Below are 17449 nucleotides of genomic sequence, written 5' to 3'. Positions count from 1 at the left end.
TCTGCTCTAAGTACAACCGTCCTTGACGTAAAATGTGACAGGCACCTTGAAAATCACTATTTGTTACTAAAGCCACAGAGAGTCAGAGAGGTGCACACTTGCCAAAAAACTTAATATTATTTCCCACTTAGGGAAGAATAATCAGGGAGGGCTTATGTTGTTTTTGGTTTCTTTCTTCCTGAGCCTTCACTTGGCTTTGCAATGCTTCAAATATCCTTCCTGAACAAGGAAAGTCAGACATGCAGCAGGCAGTTGCTATCACCAACTGTAGATTTTTATTAGAACAAGCTTTTTCATAGCTGTAAGCAGAATGTTAGAATTCATTAAGGTCACTCATGTCTTTTCTCTACCAGAGAGAGGATGGAGGAGGGAGGGAAACCCCTTACATACGTCTAGGGTCAGTGGAGCAAAGCGTTTCAGCAAATGATTCATGGAGCCTGTAGACATTAATGAATTAGGCACCTGAGGGCAGGGGAGTGGGGTGAGGTATGTCAGCATAGACCAAGGAGTTCCAGTACCCCCTGCCCTCCCAACCATCTCCCTGCTTCAGAACCCTTAGCATCCCTTCAAGCCCAAGCAGGTGGACACAGGGCATTCATTATCTCCATTTAGATCCCAAATGATCCACTAAAATGTCATGCTCAACCCCCACCCAGACTGATCAGAAGACAAATTACAATTTATCAGCTTGTCATAGCACTTCCGGTAAATCGAACCCCCGTGACAACCAGATTCATGTAAATGCCGGTGTGATGTGCGCTCTTTGGAAATTAGCTGATGTGAATCACAGCAGTGCCGCTCCATCCAGCAACCATGGTTTTGCTGGAACCTCCAGGGCCAACTTCGTGGAGGGAAATTATTTTTTAATGGCCATTGGGCAGGACACTCCAGTGCCCCCAAGGCCACAGTAGCCATCTGGGTTCTTGCTCAGGTACTGCTGGTGGTAGTCTTCGGCATAGTAGAACTCCTGGCCCTCTCGGATGTCAGTGGTGATGGGGCCAAAGCCATTCTTGGCAAGAACCTGTGGAGAGAGAGGGAGAGACCTCAGGACCCAATGCTGGACACAGGACTCCTTGAGAAGGAGGGAGTGTGGCCAGCAGGGGACACATGGCTTAGGTCATGTGCCGGTGCTAACCTTCCCTGGTAGATAATTCTACATGGATACTTATCAATCTGCCTTGGTGGATTGGGACTTGAAATTGAGTGTGAGTCAGAGTCTGAAGTATTCTCTTTTTATTATGTGCATGTGTGTGTACTCGCGTGCGTGTGCCCACACACGCGTGCAAGCACTATAACACACGTGTGGAGGCCAGAGGACAACTTGTGAACATTAGTGTTCTCTTTCTACCAGGGGACAGTGATGATTGAACTTGGGCTGCCAGGCTTGGCAGCAAGTGCCCTGACCTGCTTTAGAGTCTGTGAGTCAAATGTTTCGTTTGTATAATTTATATTCTGCTCACGGCCCCATACCTGACAGGAGCCCTGCTTTTGGATGGCAGCTCCAAACCTCCTCCAGGATAGCAGCAGAGCCCTGTGGCTCCCTGGTTTCCCAGGAGGAAAGAGGACCAGAAAGACAGGTAAGCCAGGGGCTATGTCCCCAGCCCAGGGACAGGCTCTCCCCACTCCCACCACATTTAGAGAGTTGTGCTCTGTGGTTCCCGGAGTCCGTGCTCTGAGCTCTGGGCCAGGAACCTGGAGATCCTAGTCAGAGGAGGACGTGACCTGTGGGCCTGAGTCAGCCCATCACAGCCCTCTGTGACCTAGTTTAAGTCTGGGTGGCATCTGCTGCCCAGGAGGAAACACGTCAACACACGTGGGGGAGGAGAGCTGAGCTATTTGGGGCAGGAGACAGATTAGGAAACAGACATGACTCCCTGTGGAGTACAGCCCTGCCTTTTTCCCTTTTGGATTTCAGCTGTGTTCCTATTCTATCTTGTTGCCAGTTGCCCTGAAGTATTGGAGCACCAGGCATTAGCAACTCACTCGCAGCGCTGAGTCCGGAGCAGCCCAGCCTGTGCGTGGATGAGAGTGCTGGCCAGGTTACGATGTCTGCTCTATCTGAGATGAACCCCCAGACCTCCAGCCAGTGGATCCCACCTCTGTCCTCATGCCACTCGCTGAGGCAGGCCTTTTCTGCTCAGCCCTCTTAACCAGGAGGCAGATTCGCCAGGCTTAGAAAGAATGAGGATCGGTGTCCTTGTCAAAGCACGCAGCTGGACCACACAACACAGAGGCAGCCAGGTTTTTGGTTTTGTTTTTTTTTTTTTTTTTTTTTTTGTAGGAGTTAGAAATGAGAACAAGGAACCATTCTAAACCCATTTAAACTTTTTTTTTTTTAACTAGCAATTATTGAGAGTTTACTATATGCCAGACTCTGGGCAAAGACTTCATGTGCTAATTTCCACCTCACAGCTGCCACCAAGGAAAAGTTTTATTGTCATCAACCATATAAAAGTGTGCGTGAGATCATGTGTCTTGATCTCTGACATGCTTGGGTGGCCTGGGACCACAGAGGCAGAATGTCTGAGACCACATTGCCCAGATTCTAGTGCCAGTACCCACCCACTTTCTGTCCCACTCAAGAGAGAAACCAAAGTAGAATCAAGTGGCTGACACAAAGAAAGGCTGAGATTTGCAAGGTGTAGTCATTAGGATGGGTACAAGTGCCTGCAGAGCGCTCACATGTGACTCTGCCACAGTTCCTCCTGGCCACCTCTGAGGGCCTTTTGTCCTGGGCTATGATCAATTGAGGTCTCATGGCAATAAGTTCCTGTGGTTCAGTGATGACTCTGTATGCTAGAACCAAGGGTTTTTCCTGGTCTCTGTTCTAACTGCCCTTCAAAGGAGCCTGTGAACACCAATTCCCTCTGTCAACTCCATCTCTGGGATACCTTGAAAGTTCTCCGTTCCATGCTAGAACCCCAGCTAGCTCGCTATCTGGTACCAGAGTTTTCAGAGAAAGGGAGCCTCCAGAGGATGAGCACTTGGGCTGGCAGCTGCTGGCGCGGTTACATCAGTGAGGGGTAACCTCACTGCAAGGAGGGTGGGCCAGTGTCCTGGGTGTGCAGCAGTAACAGGCCACCAAACCGTCACCAGCATCCTGACATGCAGCTGGCTCTGGGACACAAGGTGGTGGTAAGGATGGAATATTACAGTGAAGAGCACCCCCAAGCCGTGAATATACCATCTGCTTCAGGTGGCAGAGAGCTCACAGAAAGAAAAAGCCAAGTTCATAGTTTGACATTCTTGACCCAGGGCAAGCGAAGGGGGTCTGATCTCTGTGACTATGACAGCTCTGCCTTCTGTGGCCATGTCTACGCACAAGTCAAAGGCCTGAGCAAGTGGCATTCACACCTTCTCAGTCTCCACCCAGAAATGCACACACCTTTGACTTCAGAGCTCTGCACTCTCACTGTGGAGGCATCTGCCTAGAGAGTGTTTGCCCCTCCCTTGCTCTGGGAAGGGGACTCCTGTTTTGACCTCAACTATACTGCCATGCTGTGATTAAGGGGGAGGGGGTCTTCTGCTCCCTTACCCCCTTCCTAGGTCACCCAGGTCTGTTCTTTGCCTCCTTTGGATGGGTCTGCTCTTGGGAAGGTGGACAGGACCTGGCTCCTCCTCCTACACTGTCCACGCATATCCTCTTTTTCACAAATGATGGTCCTTGTATGAATGAGTGGCCATCCCAAACTCAGAGCCTTCGGAAAGTTCGTTGAGGCTGGACTATGAGGAGAGACCTCTCTGAATCCTCTTGTCCTCATAGGCTACCCTTCCCACCTAGGGCACACCAGATAGATGAGCAGGGCTGGGGAGCAGGGGGAGGGAAGAGGGACTGGGGCTCAGGCAGTACCAGTTTCAGCCACAAGATGGCAGGAACGTCACTCATAAAACCTCTCAGAAGCAATAGGAAACAGCTACCAGGAGACAGACTGCGGGCCACCTCCTTTTCCTGAACCCCACCCACCCTAGGACTGGCTCTTCCTTCAGGCCCTACTAGCCACCTCTTGGCATTGAAATGGGTCCTGGGCAGGAAAACTGATGAAGTTGGCTCAGATCTGCCAGGCAGAAGGTCCTGTGCTGGACAAACCCCTGTTCCTGACTCTTAGGCAGCCCCAGCCTGGTTCACCGGGTGCAGCTCTTCCTTGGCCACAGGCCTCTGCCAGGACTAGTTAGTTCTTCAGGAGGAGGGCGCCATCTGGCTGGACCACTCCCTTCCATCTCCCATCTCGATCTCCCATCTTGATGACTGCGAAACATTGTCTCAGCAGCTAAAGTGGTTTGTGTTTGTTCTCTCTCTCTCTCTCTCTCTCTCTCTCTCTCTCTCTCTCTCTCTCTCTCCTCTCCTCTCCTCTCCTCTCCTCTCCTCTCCTCTCCTCTCCTCTCCTCTCCTCTCCTCTCCTCTCCTCTCCTCCTTCCCTTCCTGGTGTTGTTTGTATGTAAGTGTATGTTGTAAGGAGAAAAATATAACTAAAAAGCCCAGGTTGGAGCGACATCAGTCTGCTTTCGTCACAATCCCTTATCTGCTGTGACCCAGGAAGCCTCCCAGGCCTTCCTTCTCCCGCAGATCCCACTGGAAAAAGCTTTCCTGTCTACCCAGTGGGTACTGGACCAGATTCGCTGCTCTCCTGAGGGTATGAGGAGGCACAGTAAGTGTGCCACCCTGCCGCGTCTTCACCCTGGAGGAAAGCCAGCCCACCCCTCACCCTCCTGAAGGAGCCCCACTGACCCCCTCCACATACTCCCCTCTTCTGTATCTGAATAGATCCCTGTGAACAGGCGACAGTGACCTCAGGCCCAGACAGATGGCCTCAGCCCCAGCCGCACCTGTGAGCACCACAGAAGCAAGGAAGTGTCCGGCAGAGGCACAGTGGGCCCGTCTGACCTTCAAGGCCTGCCTTTAATAAAATTAACAAATATATGTGCTCATTCTGTGTGCTGCAGCCCTTCTAATACGTTTATCATTAGTCACCGATATTCCCCAAGTGCCCAGCATACTTGGCACACGGCATGGAAACCGCCCGTTCCTCCATCCCCAGGAAAGCAGACCAGAGACCCCTCAGCTCAGGCCATGTGGAGCAGCAGCAGGCCCAGCTAGAAATACATCCAGTCCCAGAGCTGGTGCTGACCTCAAATGTACAGGCACAGCCAATCACTGACACACATTTTCAAAACAGACGACCCTAATCCTGGTCACAGTCTGAGGTGCTTATGAGGAGAAGCAGGTGCATGGGTTCCAAGGAAACCCTCCAGGAGAGAGAGAGAGGGTACCTGGAACTCAAACCCCCTCACCCTTCTGCTACTGAAGGCAACATGAAGTTATATCCAAACCCTACCTCTACTGACCAAAAGAATTTAGGCTTAAGTGTTAGATTTTTATGTAATTATTTGTAAAATGTATATATGTATTTAATCAGTGCTCACGTAAACATTTTAATAGCATGAAACCAGCTTTCTAGAACAGAAGTTCAATTTGTGATCCTGTGTCCATAGGAAATTGGGGTCTGATTTCCAGGAGGCTGACCTCTGCTTTAGCAGGACATGAGGAGGTGGGGGGCTCAACTCCTCAGACGGCCCTCTAGTGGCGCAGGGCGCTTGAACCAGGTACACTGTCTGACTGGTTCCTATCTTCCTTCCTCTCTGAACCTAGAGATCACTTTGCTTTCTTTCAGATTCACTTCTACTGAATTCTGTACTATGGTGTGTCCTTCACACACATACACACACACACACACACACACACACACACACACACACACACACGAGACAGACACAGAGAGGGATACACAGAGATACACAGAGAGAGAGACTCAGAAACACACACAGACATACAGACACACAGACACATACAGATACACACACACACATACACATAGACAGACAGACACAGAGAAACACACACACACACACACACACACACACACACACACACACACACACCCAATGGTTTAGTCTCCAGGTGGCTTCCAGGCAACCAGAATGCCACATATGAAACTGTCTGAGGAGCAGAGTTGGGAGATGGGTCTGCGGATAAAGCACTTGCCACAGAAGCATGAGCACCACAGCTCTGATCCCAGAACCTGTGATGCCAGCACTAGGGAGAAGGAGACAGGGGGTCCTGGGGCAAAATGGCTAGTGAGTGTACCTGAGTGGCAATTCTGGATTCAACTGGGGGGCTCTTTTCAATGAATAAAGTGGAGAGTGATTGAAAAAGACACCCTATGTCAACTTCAGGCCTCCACACATATGCACACATAAGACCACACACATGGAAACACACATGCATGAGCACATGTCACACACAAAAGAGAAAAAGATGTCTGGAGGTTCAGAAGCAGTTGCAATGTCTTTTCGGCAAAACTGCTAGAAACAAGAAAGGCGGCCACTGTCCATTCTGAGTCCAGCAGAGGGGTCTGCATTCTTTTCGGCAAAACTGCTAGAAACAAGAAAGGCGGCCACTGTCCATTCCGAGTCCAGCAGAGGGGTCTGCATGTCTGTGGTACAGTGTGGCACAGAGCAGGAAGGCCAACCAGTTAGGGAGTGGGCCTGCCTGCCGGAGTGGTGCAGCCACAGGAGAGTGGGGCTCCTTCAGGAGGGTGAGGGGTGGGCTGGCTTTCCTCCAGGGTGAAGACGCGGCAGGGTGGCACACTAACTGTGCCTCCTCATACCCTCAGGAGAGCAGCGAATCTGGTCCAGTACAGGGAGAACAGGGAGTCCACCCAAAGGAGGGCGCTGTACCCATAAGTCAAGCAATCACCATGGCACATGCAAGAAGGACAGGTCCCCAAGGTCAAAGACAATGACAGGAGGCTGCTGGTATCCTGGCGAGGCTGAGTTAGAGTGCACTGACCCTCCTTTGCCTTTCGAACCCTCAGTAGGGAAAGCAGGGAAGGAGGTGACACACTTCCATCTAATTCTGTCTTAAATCTAAGAGCCGTCTACGCGAATCATCGGAGGACTTGGCTTCTGAGAACACACTGCACTCTTGGGTGGTGCCCTTCCCCAGATCCGCAGTTCGGCCACACAGTGAAATGGTTTTCATGACTATTCCTCTGTCCTCTGCATCCTTGAGGGGACCCCCAAAGCCTTCGGACCCCTTGGCTTGCAAAGCAAAGTGACAGATACTACAGGCAGAGCTCTGTCTCTGCACAGAGGGGAGGGAGGATGGGAAGACCTCAGTTGTTTGTCTAGCCAGTGAGGATCTCAAGCACCAGTGTGCGGGCTATGGCCACAGCTTGTTCAGAACCTACCTTTGTGCCTCTGCCAGCCCTCCTGAAGTGGACCCTGCATTTAAAAGTGATCACCAGGGGGGCTGGGGAGATAGCTCTGTTGGCAAAGTACCTACCACATAAGAAGCACAAGGACCCGAGTGTGATCCCTGAACCCATGTGAAAAAGTCCAGTGTAGTGGCCCATACTGTCAACGCAGGCACTGAGGAGGTAAGACAGATGGATCCCTGAGGCCCCCTGGCTAGCCAGCCATGCCCACTTGGTGGGCTCCAGGCCAGCCAGAGCCTTGTCTCAAAACCCAAAGTGGATGGCGGCCAAGAAATGATACTCAAGGTTGTCCTCTGGCTCCCACATGTACCCCTGCACACACATGGGCGTAGATACACAGAAAAAGAACCTGTAGGGGCCCATGTGACAGTGACACTCCGAGGAACTCTGCCCTTGGGGAGGAACGTGGCAGACAGTGGCAGGGGTCTGCCACATCCCTCACCCCCCTCTTGAACTCAGGCTGCCCGTGACACTTGCCTTGACCAATGAACTACTGTGACTCAAACTAACTTCTGGTTTCCGGGTGGAATGTACGAAGCAGCAGGGGCTTTGTCCCTTTCCCTTCTTGGCCACAGTGACCAGAAGTGTTCCTGTTAGGGTCAGATCCACATGCTGGGGCTGGGGTGACGACATCCGGGGAGCGGTTCTCTCATACAGAGTATCTCACCCCCCCCCCCACCTGCAGTGCTACTGAAAGCATTGGGGAGACGGGAATGGCTCGGCCTTCTCTTCTCTGTCAATCAGCTTCTACCTCCCCAGCTCCACTTAGCTGGCCGCATAACGGTTGTGGTGCATGGGCTACAAGCGACGGGTATGGTCACAGTAGGGCAACTGATGACCCTGGCTTGTGGGGCCTCAGAGTGGCCCGTCACTACAGAGCCTCAAGTTACTGTCACAGATGATGTGCCAGGTGAGGATGCAGGACCAAGAAAGACAAAGTCCCCTGTGTTCCAAAAGCTTGTGGTTTAGGAAGGCATCGGACCATGTGATGAGGATAGGCCCAAGAGTACCACTGAATAGCTAAAGTGTAGCAAAACAGAATGGCAGAGATCTGAGAGCTTGCTGGGGGGAAGGTCCATAATTCTGCCCAGGATGGCTCCCACAGCATCTAAGGCCCCTCCTCATCCCCTGGGTGACCTGTGCATCAGGTCAGAGTCCCACGACCTTGAGGCAGAGGGAAAGTTGCAAATGTCTGAGATGCAAAGAATGCCCTTCGAGGGTGTGGAGGTGGAGGTCATCCAGGTTAGAGGACATGTCACAGAAGGAGGACTGAATTTGGACTTTGATGGGGCCGCCCTGGTGGCATGAAGGGCTAAGGGGGATGTTATGACTGAAGGCAAGGAATGGGGTGATGATTATGGATTTGCAGTGTTCTGGAAGGTCTGGAGGGAGAGGAAGGCAAGCCCTGAGCTGTCAAGGATAAACAGGAAATGGGTTGGCCCAGGAGGAAACCCAGGAGAGAATGCCTGGGAGAGCAGGAGGAGATTGCCCCAGAAGTGGGAGGTCTGGCAGTCTACTTCCACATGCCCACCTGAGTACTCAGCTCTGCCCTGAGTTCTCCCACCTCTCTGTAACACAGTGGCCTGGAGGAGCGTGCCACAGGGGCAAAGGGGCCACCTGAACTTAGGCGAGGGTGGCCGGTGCCTCTGAGGCGTCCCTGCTTGTCTGCAGCAAGGTCTGTAAGTGACTGAACTAAAGTGGGGACCCAGAGGAAGAGGATGGCCCTCTCATGTTTCCCAGGGGCATCTAGATAGTCCAAATCCCTTCTCTACTGGCCAAGCTCTGGGCCTGAAAGGAGTGTCCTCCTGTGGGGTGCCAGAGGACAAGGCTCAGAGTTGGATGGCTGGGGTGTTACAGGCTGTGCATTCTACCTCTAACCCTTCTTACCAACCATGGGACCAAGGATCGAAGGCTTCTCTGGATTTGATCTTGCTATTGACATCTGCTGGTTGTCACAAGGAATTCAGATGACTTCATCCTTGAGTCAGGTTTCCATTTGTGGCTTTCAGTCATGTGAGAACCACCACCCCCCTCTTCTCTCTGCCCTCCTTCCCCTTTCTCCCTCCGGCTTTATGTATCTTTAGGGATTATGATCTGCTTTTCCATATCTGCAGTCAATTAAGAACAACCTCTGTTTTTGTGTGTTCCTAGCATTCATTACACAAAAGAAACCACTTCTCGCTTTCTCAGAAGAGCCAAGGACACTGGTTTTCACCTTGGGGATGAAATGCAGATTTCATTAAAAGGAAAGCTCCTTCATCCCAAGAGACTGACTAGAAAAAGGACTCAAAGCAACATGACTGCTGCAGGAACTCAGAACTCACATTAGAATCTCAGCATTTCCAAGACTGGTCCCTGTTTGTACAGTACAGAGTGGCCAACTGTGCTGCTTGTCCACAGGCCTTGGGGACTTCCCCGGGATTCAGAACTTTCAGCAGTAAAGTGAGGAGGGTCTCGGGTCACAGAACAATTAAAGACTCTCATCTCCAGTTGTTACACGGATTGGTTGGTTGCTGCTACCCACCTGGGTCTTTGTTTCCCCAAGTGTGAAATGAGACAGTTAAACATGGAGAAACCCTCTGAAACCTTCTCTGACTCATGTCTTCCAGAGCCCTAGAGCTTACCGTTCAGCAGTTGGTATTGCTACAGTTTACATCTTGAATATTCTCCAAAAGATCTTAAGTTGAAGAACCTGGTTCCCAGCCTAGAGGGCGATGGACCTGGTGGAACCCTTAGAAGGTGAGATCTATTGGGAGGAGCTTAGGTCATTGGCAGATTACCCTGGAAAGGGCGATTGTGACCCCAGCTTCTTCCTTTCATTTTTTTCCTTCCTGGACACCATACACCAGAGTCCTAAAACAACAGACCAAGCAAAGCCGACTGAAAATTCTGAAACCATGAACGACAATCAGCCTGCAGTGTTTCTCTTGACTCTCTGTATTCTGCCAGTGATGGAAGCTGGCTATTCTTAGAGTTGTGCAACCATCTTTTGCCCGTTCTTGCTTCTTTTTGACTCCTGGTCTAGAAATTCTCCCTTGACTTGTCCTCGAGCTCACTCTTTGCTTCTGCCAACTCAGTCCCTCTGTCTAGAGAAGTTTGTCATTGAAGGTGCAGCTTGGACTCTCCACCTGGTTCTGTGTCCTTCCAAAATATCGATTTGGTTCTTTGTTTTATAATTTTTTTCTCTCTTTACTTTTGAGACAGGGTCTCAATACATTGCTTTTGCGGTCTTAGAATTCACTATGTAGACCAGGCTGGTCTCAAACTTACAGAGATCCGCCTGCCTCTGCCTCTTGAGTGTTGGGATTAAAGGGTACACCACCACTTTATTTTAGTAACACTCGTTTTATAATTTCTGTCTCCTTATTGATATTCCTTTTTGATGAATACTGTTTCCATATTTTCAGAAATAATAAAACTCGTTTATTTTAATAACACTCTTTAACTGTGCCTCTTCTCCCTGTGGCCCCTGGCTGGTCTCTGCCTAGATGTTTAGAAGCCACGAGCCTACTACTTCTGTGCTGTCTCTATTTATGTGTACAGCACAGGCACTGTCCATGCTAGACTATTTCCAACTCTACCATTTCTCCTGCTCGGTCTTTGACTTGGGGTCATGAGCTGTAGGGTCAAGGGGAGAGCTCCCTTCCATGGACACCAAGCAATCGCATCAGGAAAGGAAGGTGAACAGGTTCCATCCACACACACATGCTTATGGATGTGATGCAAGACAGAAACTCAAAAGAAGGGCAAGCAGGTGGAAGTTTCGAGTCTCTCTCTTCCCAGAGGGAAATGGAGCTGGTATTTGGGCGTTGGCTATTTTAGAAGGCTAGTAAATGATTTTGAGGAGAAAGGATTGAGCCCAAAGAGCACACAATGGCCTGGGAAGAAGTTCCTCTCCTGGGGGGAGGCAGGTTAGAGCACGGTGAGGGACAGAATTGTACCTTGAACAAAGTTAACTTCTGTCTGAGATAAAGTCTTTGGGTGACCTCTCAGAGGCACCCTCAGAAGAACAGATCAAAGTCTGTCTGGGCTGGGGACTTTGAGCCTCTTTGCCAGTGGCTAATCTTTCCTGCTCTTTGATGAGATTCCTAGGAAGGGGGCTTAAGAGAATGACATTTCTTTTGCAAGAACTTTCCTCCCTCTGGTGAGGGAACTTCAGAGACAGCCCTTCCCTGGGTGCCTGGGGTGGGGACAAAAGAAGGTTAGAAAATCCTTGCTTCTGAGGCAGCATCCACACCTTCGAATATCTTCAATTCAAAAACACAGAGCACGCCAAAGCACTACACTTCTGGAGTGTTCTTTCCTGAAGCCAAACAGCACCTCTTTAGGCATCTGTGTCTTCAGGTTGCTCGCCCCTTTCTGTTCTCCAGTGTGGGAGGCTATCACGAAAAATGCTGCCACAAGTATTTGAGAATGCAAGTCATATCTCTCTTGGGTAGAAACATGGGGGTGAGCCTGCTGAGTCACGTGATGTTAATGTGTATTCGACTGGGTAAAAAGTTTCACAATGCTTTTCCCAGTTGGCAGGACTAGTTGGACTTCTCACCTAAAATGTTTGAGAGTGGCCCTGGCTCTCGCCCTTGCCCTGGGAACTGTCAGAATTCCTAATGTATTCATCCTAACTGGAAGACAGGGAACAGCAAATTAGCTTTCATTTTCACTTTCTTAATAACAATTTTGGACACATCTCAATCTTACTATTTGCTCTCCATATACCTTCTTTTTTTTTTTTCCATATACCTTCTTAGGTGAGATGTCTACTCAAATATTTGTGTGTGGGTGGGTGCATGGGTGTGTACAGGTGCACATGCATCTGTGTGTGCACGTGCATGTGGAGGTCAGAGGACAGCCTTGGGTGTCAATCTTCAGGCTCTGTCCGCTTTTTTTTTTTTTAATTTAAGAGACAGGGTTTTCTTTTTTTTTTTTTTTTTTTTTTTTTTGGTTTTTCGAGACAGGGTTTCTCTGTGTAGCTTTGTGCCTTTTCCTGGAACTCACTTGGTAGCCCAAGCTGGCCTCGAACTCACAGAGATCCGCCTGGCTCTGCCTCCCGAGTGCTGGGATTAAAGGTGTGCGCCACCACCGCCCGGCGAGACAGGGTTTTCTTATTGGTCTGGAATGTACCAAGAGTCTAAGCTGACTAGCTAGGGAGACCTTGGGATCCACCTTTCTCTCGTATTACAAATGTCACCATCATGTCTAGCATTTTTTATTGTGCGTTCTGGGGATCAAACTCAGGCCCTTGTGCATCTCTCCAGCTCCTTTCTTCCTTTCTTTTTCTCAAGATAGTGTTTCTCTGTGCAACCATGGCTGTTCTGGAACTCACTGTAGACTAGGTTGGCCTTGAACTCAGAAATACACCTGCCTCTGCTGGGATTAAAGGCGTGCACCACCATACCTGGCTTTTGTTCGTTTCTTAGCTACTTGGTTGGCTTTCGCTGTTGACCTTTTCACAGCTCTAGGTATATTCTAAAGTTGTATGTTGATATCTATGTATAACATCTAGCCCCAAGACTCTAGCATGGTCCCACTGAGCTCCTTGCTTCTACATCTTCAATACAATATTTCTATTGTACATAGTATCTCTATCTATGTATGCATCTATCTGCCCACATGCACACACACACACACATGCACACACACAGAGAGACACAGAGAGAGAGAGAGAGAGAGAGAGAGAGAGAGAGAGAGAGAGAGAGAGAGAGAGAACCCTTTGGTTTAATTCAGGAAACATTTTTTCTCTGCCCGGCTTCAGACTTGACCAGTTATAGCCCAGAAACTTAGAAACTCATTTTTTAATAGATGTGGATTAAATTAAGAAATACATGAGAATTTTTGAGTGGCAAATCAATCACATGTTCCCATAAGCTATCAAAAATGCACCACTATGTGTTTATAAAGGCTGTTCGCTGTTATTGGTAAATCTCTCCTTAATTAAGAGTCAAAATGTTGCTCGGCACAGCCATTGCTTAAAGTGTCCTATGCTCTGGAGAAATGCAGCCTCCATTAAGAGGCCTGTGCAGCAATTTCAAGTGGGCATTTCTGTCTAGCAGATATGGAACACAATGAAGGCCAAGTCCAGGGAAAATTACCAGGGTACAGTGCACACACACCCCTGCCCAGAGGTGGTGAAAATATTTTATTTAATGGTGCCACAACTCCCTATCTGCAGAACTGCTGGCAGAATCTTCTTGAACACACAGAATCAACTTTCAATGGCAATGTGTATGAAAAGCAATTGCAACTTCTTAAAATTCTCTTATGCCAAGCAAAAATAAAAATGAAACTTGGCCACTTGGTTTTTTTTTTTTTTTTATTTACTGATTAAGACAAGAAAAATTGTTCTTGTTTCAGTATTAGGGAATTAAAACCTCCCTTGAGACTTCCTCTGCCCTGGGCGAGGGTCCATCTGCCCATTGCAACAGCCTGGCCAGCTTGCACGCAGAGATTCCCCCGTGAGCTGCGATCCGAATAACTTCACACTGCACTGGCCAGAGCCCAGAATGAAATGCTTGGGCCTTGGAAATCATTACCCAAGGAATCTAAAAATAGGACTGTCAATTAATATGTGAGTGAGAAGAGAAAACGCATGTAAGATGTATAGCTGCTGCGACTGAGCTTCCAGCCTCGCATGGCTGAGAATTTGGACGACATAAAAGCAAGAGAAGGGCAGCTTTGGTGGGTCTCTCGGAAAGCTGAGGAAGCCGGCGGCGTGGGCGTGGGCGCCTCCGCGAGTGTGTGGTCCCCAGTGTGAACGTGCAGAGAGAGGCTGTGTGACTTCAAGACTGGATGCGAGGCTGTGGCGGCGGGTCCAGGCAAAACTGCTTTATGGTTTAGACAATAGCACCCCCGCGCTCCTCCATCCAGGCATCACTAGAAGATTCGGGAAGAATGGGTGGAGGTCAGACGCACAGGCCTCCGTGAAGGCTGCCGAGGCTTCTCAGTAATGAAGAGGGGGGGGGTTACTTTTACTTATTTTCCCATTTCTCTGTGTGTCCATGGGTATGTCAGTGTTTCCGTGTGCCTGTTCTGTGGAGAAGGTGGTTGCTGTCAGCCATCTTCCTCTACCGTCTCAGTTTTGACACAGGTCTCTCACTGAACCCAGAGGGCACCTAGTAGGTGGAGCAGGCTGGCCAGTGAGCCCCAGGGACCCTCCTGTCCCCAATGCTGGCTTTGTAAGAGTGTGCCACCCTGCCTGGCTTGTTCTGCGGCTCTGGGGATCAAACTCGGGTCCTTCTGCTCGCACGGCAAGGACCTGTACTAACTGAACCATCTGCCTAGCCTCTAGACTTAAAACAAATTTTAATCTTAATTTTATTATTATTTTTTTTTTTGAGAAGAAGAAAGGGGAGAAAAGGAAGGAGGGAGTGCGGAATGGAGGGAGGAAGGAAGAAAGTATGTATTAGGGGTGAGAACTCAAAATAGGCAATGAGCACTCTGCCAAAACACAATTGTTATTTTCTTCAGTGCTGAGAAGAACTGGAAATCCCTTCAGAGAAGAGAACTAGAACAGAAGCTAATTACATCATTTGCATTTGCATATAATTGGTATGCCTTCGGGCTAAGACAATAAAATCCATGTTCGTTAGAGTTCTTGCTAAGGCATGATGCATTTCAGACACACTGTGTATCTGTAGGTGTCAAAAGTTCCCTGTGGCATCCTCGGCAGCTCTCAAGTGGATAGAGGTTGCTTCTGAACCAGCCTGAGCTTCGCCAAACCAAATAACCTTGGGTATCTGACTTGGAGGCCTGGCTTTCTCTCCAGTCGAGGGGGATAAAAAGCCTTCTTCTCAGCGCTCTCCTCCTCTCTCCCCCTCCCGCAAAGAAATGAAATCACGTGTTTGAAGGAAGGTGTTCTGTGGGTTCATTTTCGGCAGCAGTCTCCAGACAGCCCACGATGCTGTGGTCTTTCTGAGCCCATGGACCGCCGCACCAGGGGAATTATGAGGAATGGATTATGCCTGGAGCAGGTGGGAGAATCAAGAGCCTGAGTAGCTTAAGCTTTGTCCCACCCAAATGAGTGACCTGATTCTCAAGTGTCATCCAGCTTAGTGGTGCTCCGGGGCCATCTGCCAAGTGCCCTACTCTGTCCACATACATACTGGATGCCACAGAGCACACACTGTGAGAGAGAATCCGGACATGGCCTAGAAGGACCATCTCCATTTATGCCTGCTTAAAACCCCCACATCCTGGGCATCTGAGAGACAAGGTCTAGAATCAGCAGGCTGGTGCTGGGGTTGAGGAGACTAAATGCTGCCCCGTAAGGGCCCTGGCTGTGTTCTGCACTGTCCTTCTTATTTTGTGTTTACCGTGCCTTACCACAGTCCTCTCCACATGTCCAAGCTCTAGCCACTACTGCCTTTGCTGATCTGTCAATCACCTGAAACTGGTCTTGCTGATTCACATTACCACTGTAAACTGGGTCCCCAGCCCCTGACCGTGGACCCAGGGAGCTGATGGAGCCTAACTGTGAAGGCCCAGGGTTCTCCATCACGCTCTGCTCTTTGAAGTATGGAACTCTTTTTTGTCCTTTGTTCAAGGACACGCACACACACACGCGCGCGCACACACACACACACAACTCATAAACTTCAGCGAGGTTAGGCTTAAGCCCAGCCCCACCAGGAGTCCCCACAGCTTCTCCAGTACACGGACTTCACGGTGCACTCAGGTGGCAGGGAAGCAGCCTGAACCATGGATTTTACAGAGAGAAAGAAAATCCCTGTAAACTTGAGAGAAGTCAAAATAAGAAACAGAACTGGGGGACATGGCCCACAGAGGAAAAGACACCACTGTCACTTATGGGTGTACTGAGGTGTCACGGAGGCACCAAGAGGGACAGACATGTGAGGAGTTCATAGCAGGGAGGGCTGAGGAGGGGATTCCAGGTGCTTTGAGCCATGCTGCCCCAGCCCTCGGAGAACTGCGAGCGGCTTCTCTGTGGACTCCATAACCCCTTTCCTGATAGTACCTTCTCCACTTACAGGACCCTGGTCAAGTCCCTTAACCTTTTCACACTTGACTTTGCACACTTCTAAAACGACAATATTCCCCTGAGAGGTATTACTTAAGCTCACAAAACAGCACAAGTGGCTATTATTCTTACTTTTCATAGGAATAACAGAAACAGAGAGGTTCAGTTGCTTGCCTGAGGTCACACAGCTAACAAGCTGCCTCGACCGCTGGAGGCCATACTGGGCCATCAGCATAAGGCTTTCTTTTAGTGCTTCCCGATGGAAGCGCTCTCATGCCTGTCCTACTGGACACGGGGGATGATTCCTGTTGCTAGCTCCAGCCTGGCTTACAGGCACCAGACTGTCACTCCACAGAGAGTTACGGGAAGGAGAGACTGACCTTGTACTGGGAAAGCAGGACACAGCACAGGTTCCTGCTGTGTTATTCAGGTACTATTCAGGCCACACCAGGTGCCGCACTACAGAGGCTCTTTGCAGGGCACCCCCAGTGTCCTCTGTGCTTTGCGGCCCACAATATACGCGCGCATGTGTACGTGGTATATGCATATGCTTCCTCACTGTCCACCTCTAGTTCTTTCTACCCACTCCCACCGTCCCCAGCACTCTGGAGGATGCGTTTTACTCCTTATCTATGCAGATTCCAACAAAATCAAAGAGGCAACTGAAGTGTCATGGAGGAAAGAAGAAAAATGGCTGGGCAGGGGGCGCGGAGCTTTATTCTGCCCCCATCTTTCTGTCTCCCTCTTTGAGAGTCTGGCACTGGGAACATAGCTCTTGCTTGCCAGGGACAGAGCAGCAGAGACTTGGCCATGGTCTCAGCCAGATGTCACTCTCATCTGGCGGCCTTGGCTAGCTCAGTGTTTGGAATGAACAGCCCAAACACGGGGCAGGCGGGGCCCCTGTGGGGCTGTGGGCAGAAAAGCTGAGCCCTGGCGATGCCCAGAGACATCTCTCTCCTTAAGGTGCAGGTAGACAGCAGGAAAGAGGACATCAGAAGGTCAGCCTTCCCTCCTGACCCCCTCTTCTCCTCCTGGATCCCTATCTAAGCTATGGACACAGCCATAGCTTGCTATTTACCAAGAGACCAGACTCACCTTACCAGAGGAGCAGCTCCCAGAAGTCTTGTGTGTCTTATGTACATGGACCCCACTCAGGAAAACAGATAGAAGGAATCAAGAGTGGCTCAGCCCCTACATCTGG

At 49.8% G+C, this 17449-nt stretch overlaps 1 protein-coding gene across 8 annotated transcripts in view; it reads right to left on the bottom strand.

Annotated features, from left to right (window-relative positions):
* Positions 1 to 252: 252 nt before the first annotated feature.
* The window catches only part of Msra (methionine sulfoxide reductase A), a 334518-nt gene continuing 317321 nt past the window's right edge, over positions 253 to 17449 (bottom strand). For all 8 annotated transcript variants that reach the window (XM_052732962.1, XM_052732958.1, XM_052732963.1 and 5 more), the window contains one exon: positions 253 to 1021. In XM_052732962.1, the coding sequence (XP_052588922.1) occupies positions 857 to 1021 (165 nt within the window). In that variant the 3' untranslated portion in view covers positions 253 to 856. The remainder of the gene's footprint in view (positions 1022 to 17449) is intronic.

This window comes from Peromyscus californicus, unplaced genomic scaffold (genome assembly GCF_007827085.1).
Source record: "Peromyscus californicus insignis strain IS unplaced genomic scaffold, ASM782708v3 Scaffold_12__1_contigs__length_115047231, whole genome shotgun sequence".
NCBI classification, from domain to species: domain Eukaryota; kingdom Metazoa; phylum Chordata; class Mammalia; order Rodentia; family Cricetidae; genus Peromyscus; species Peromyscus californicus.
This window is presented reverse-complemented; position numbering and strand designations above follow the sequence as displayed.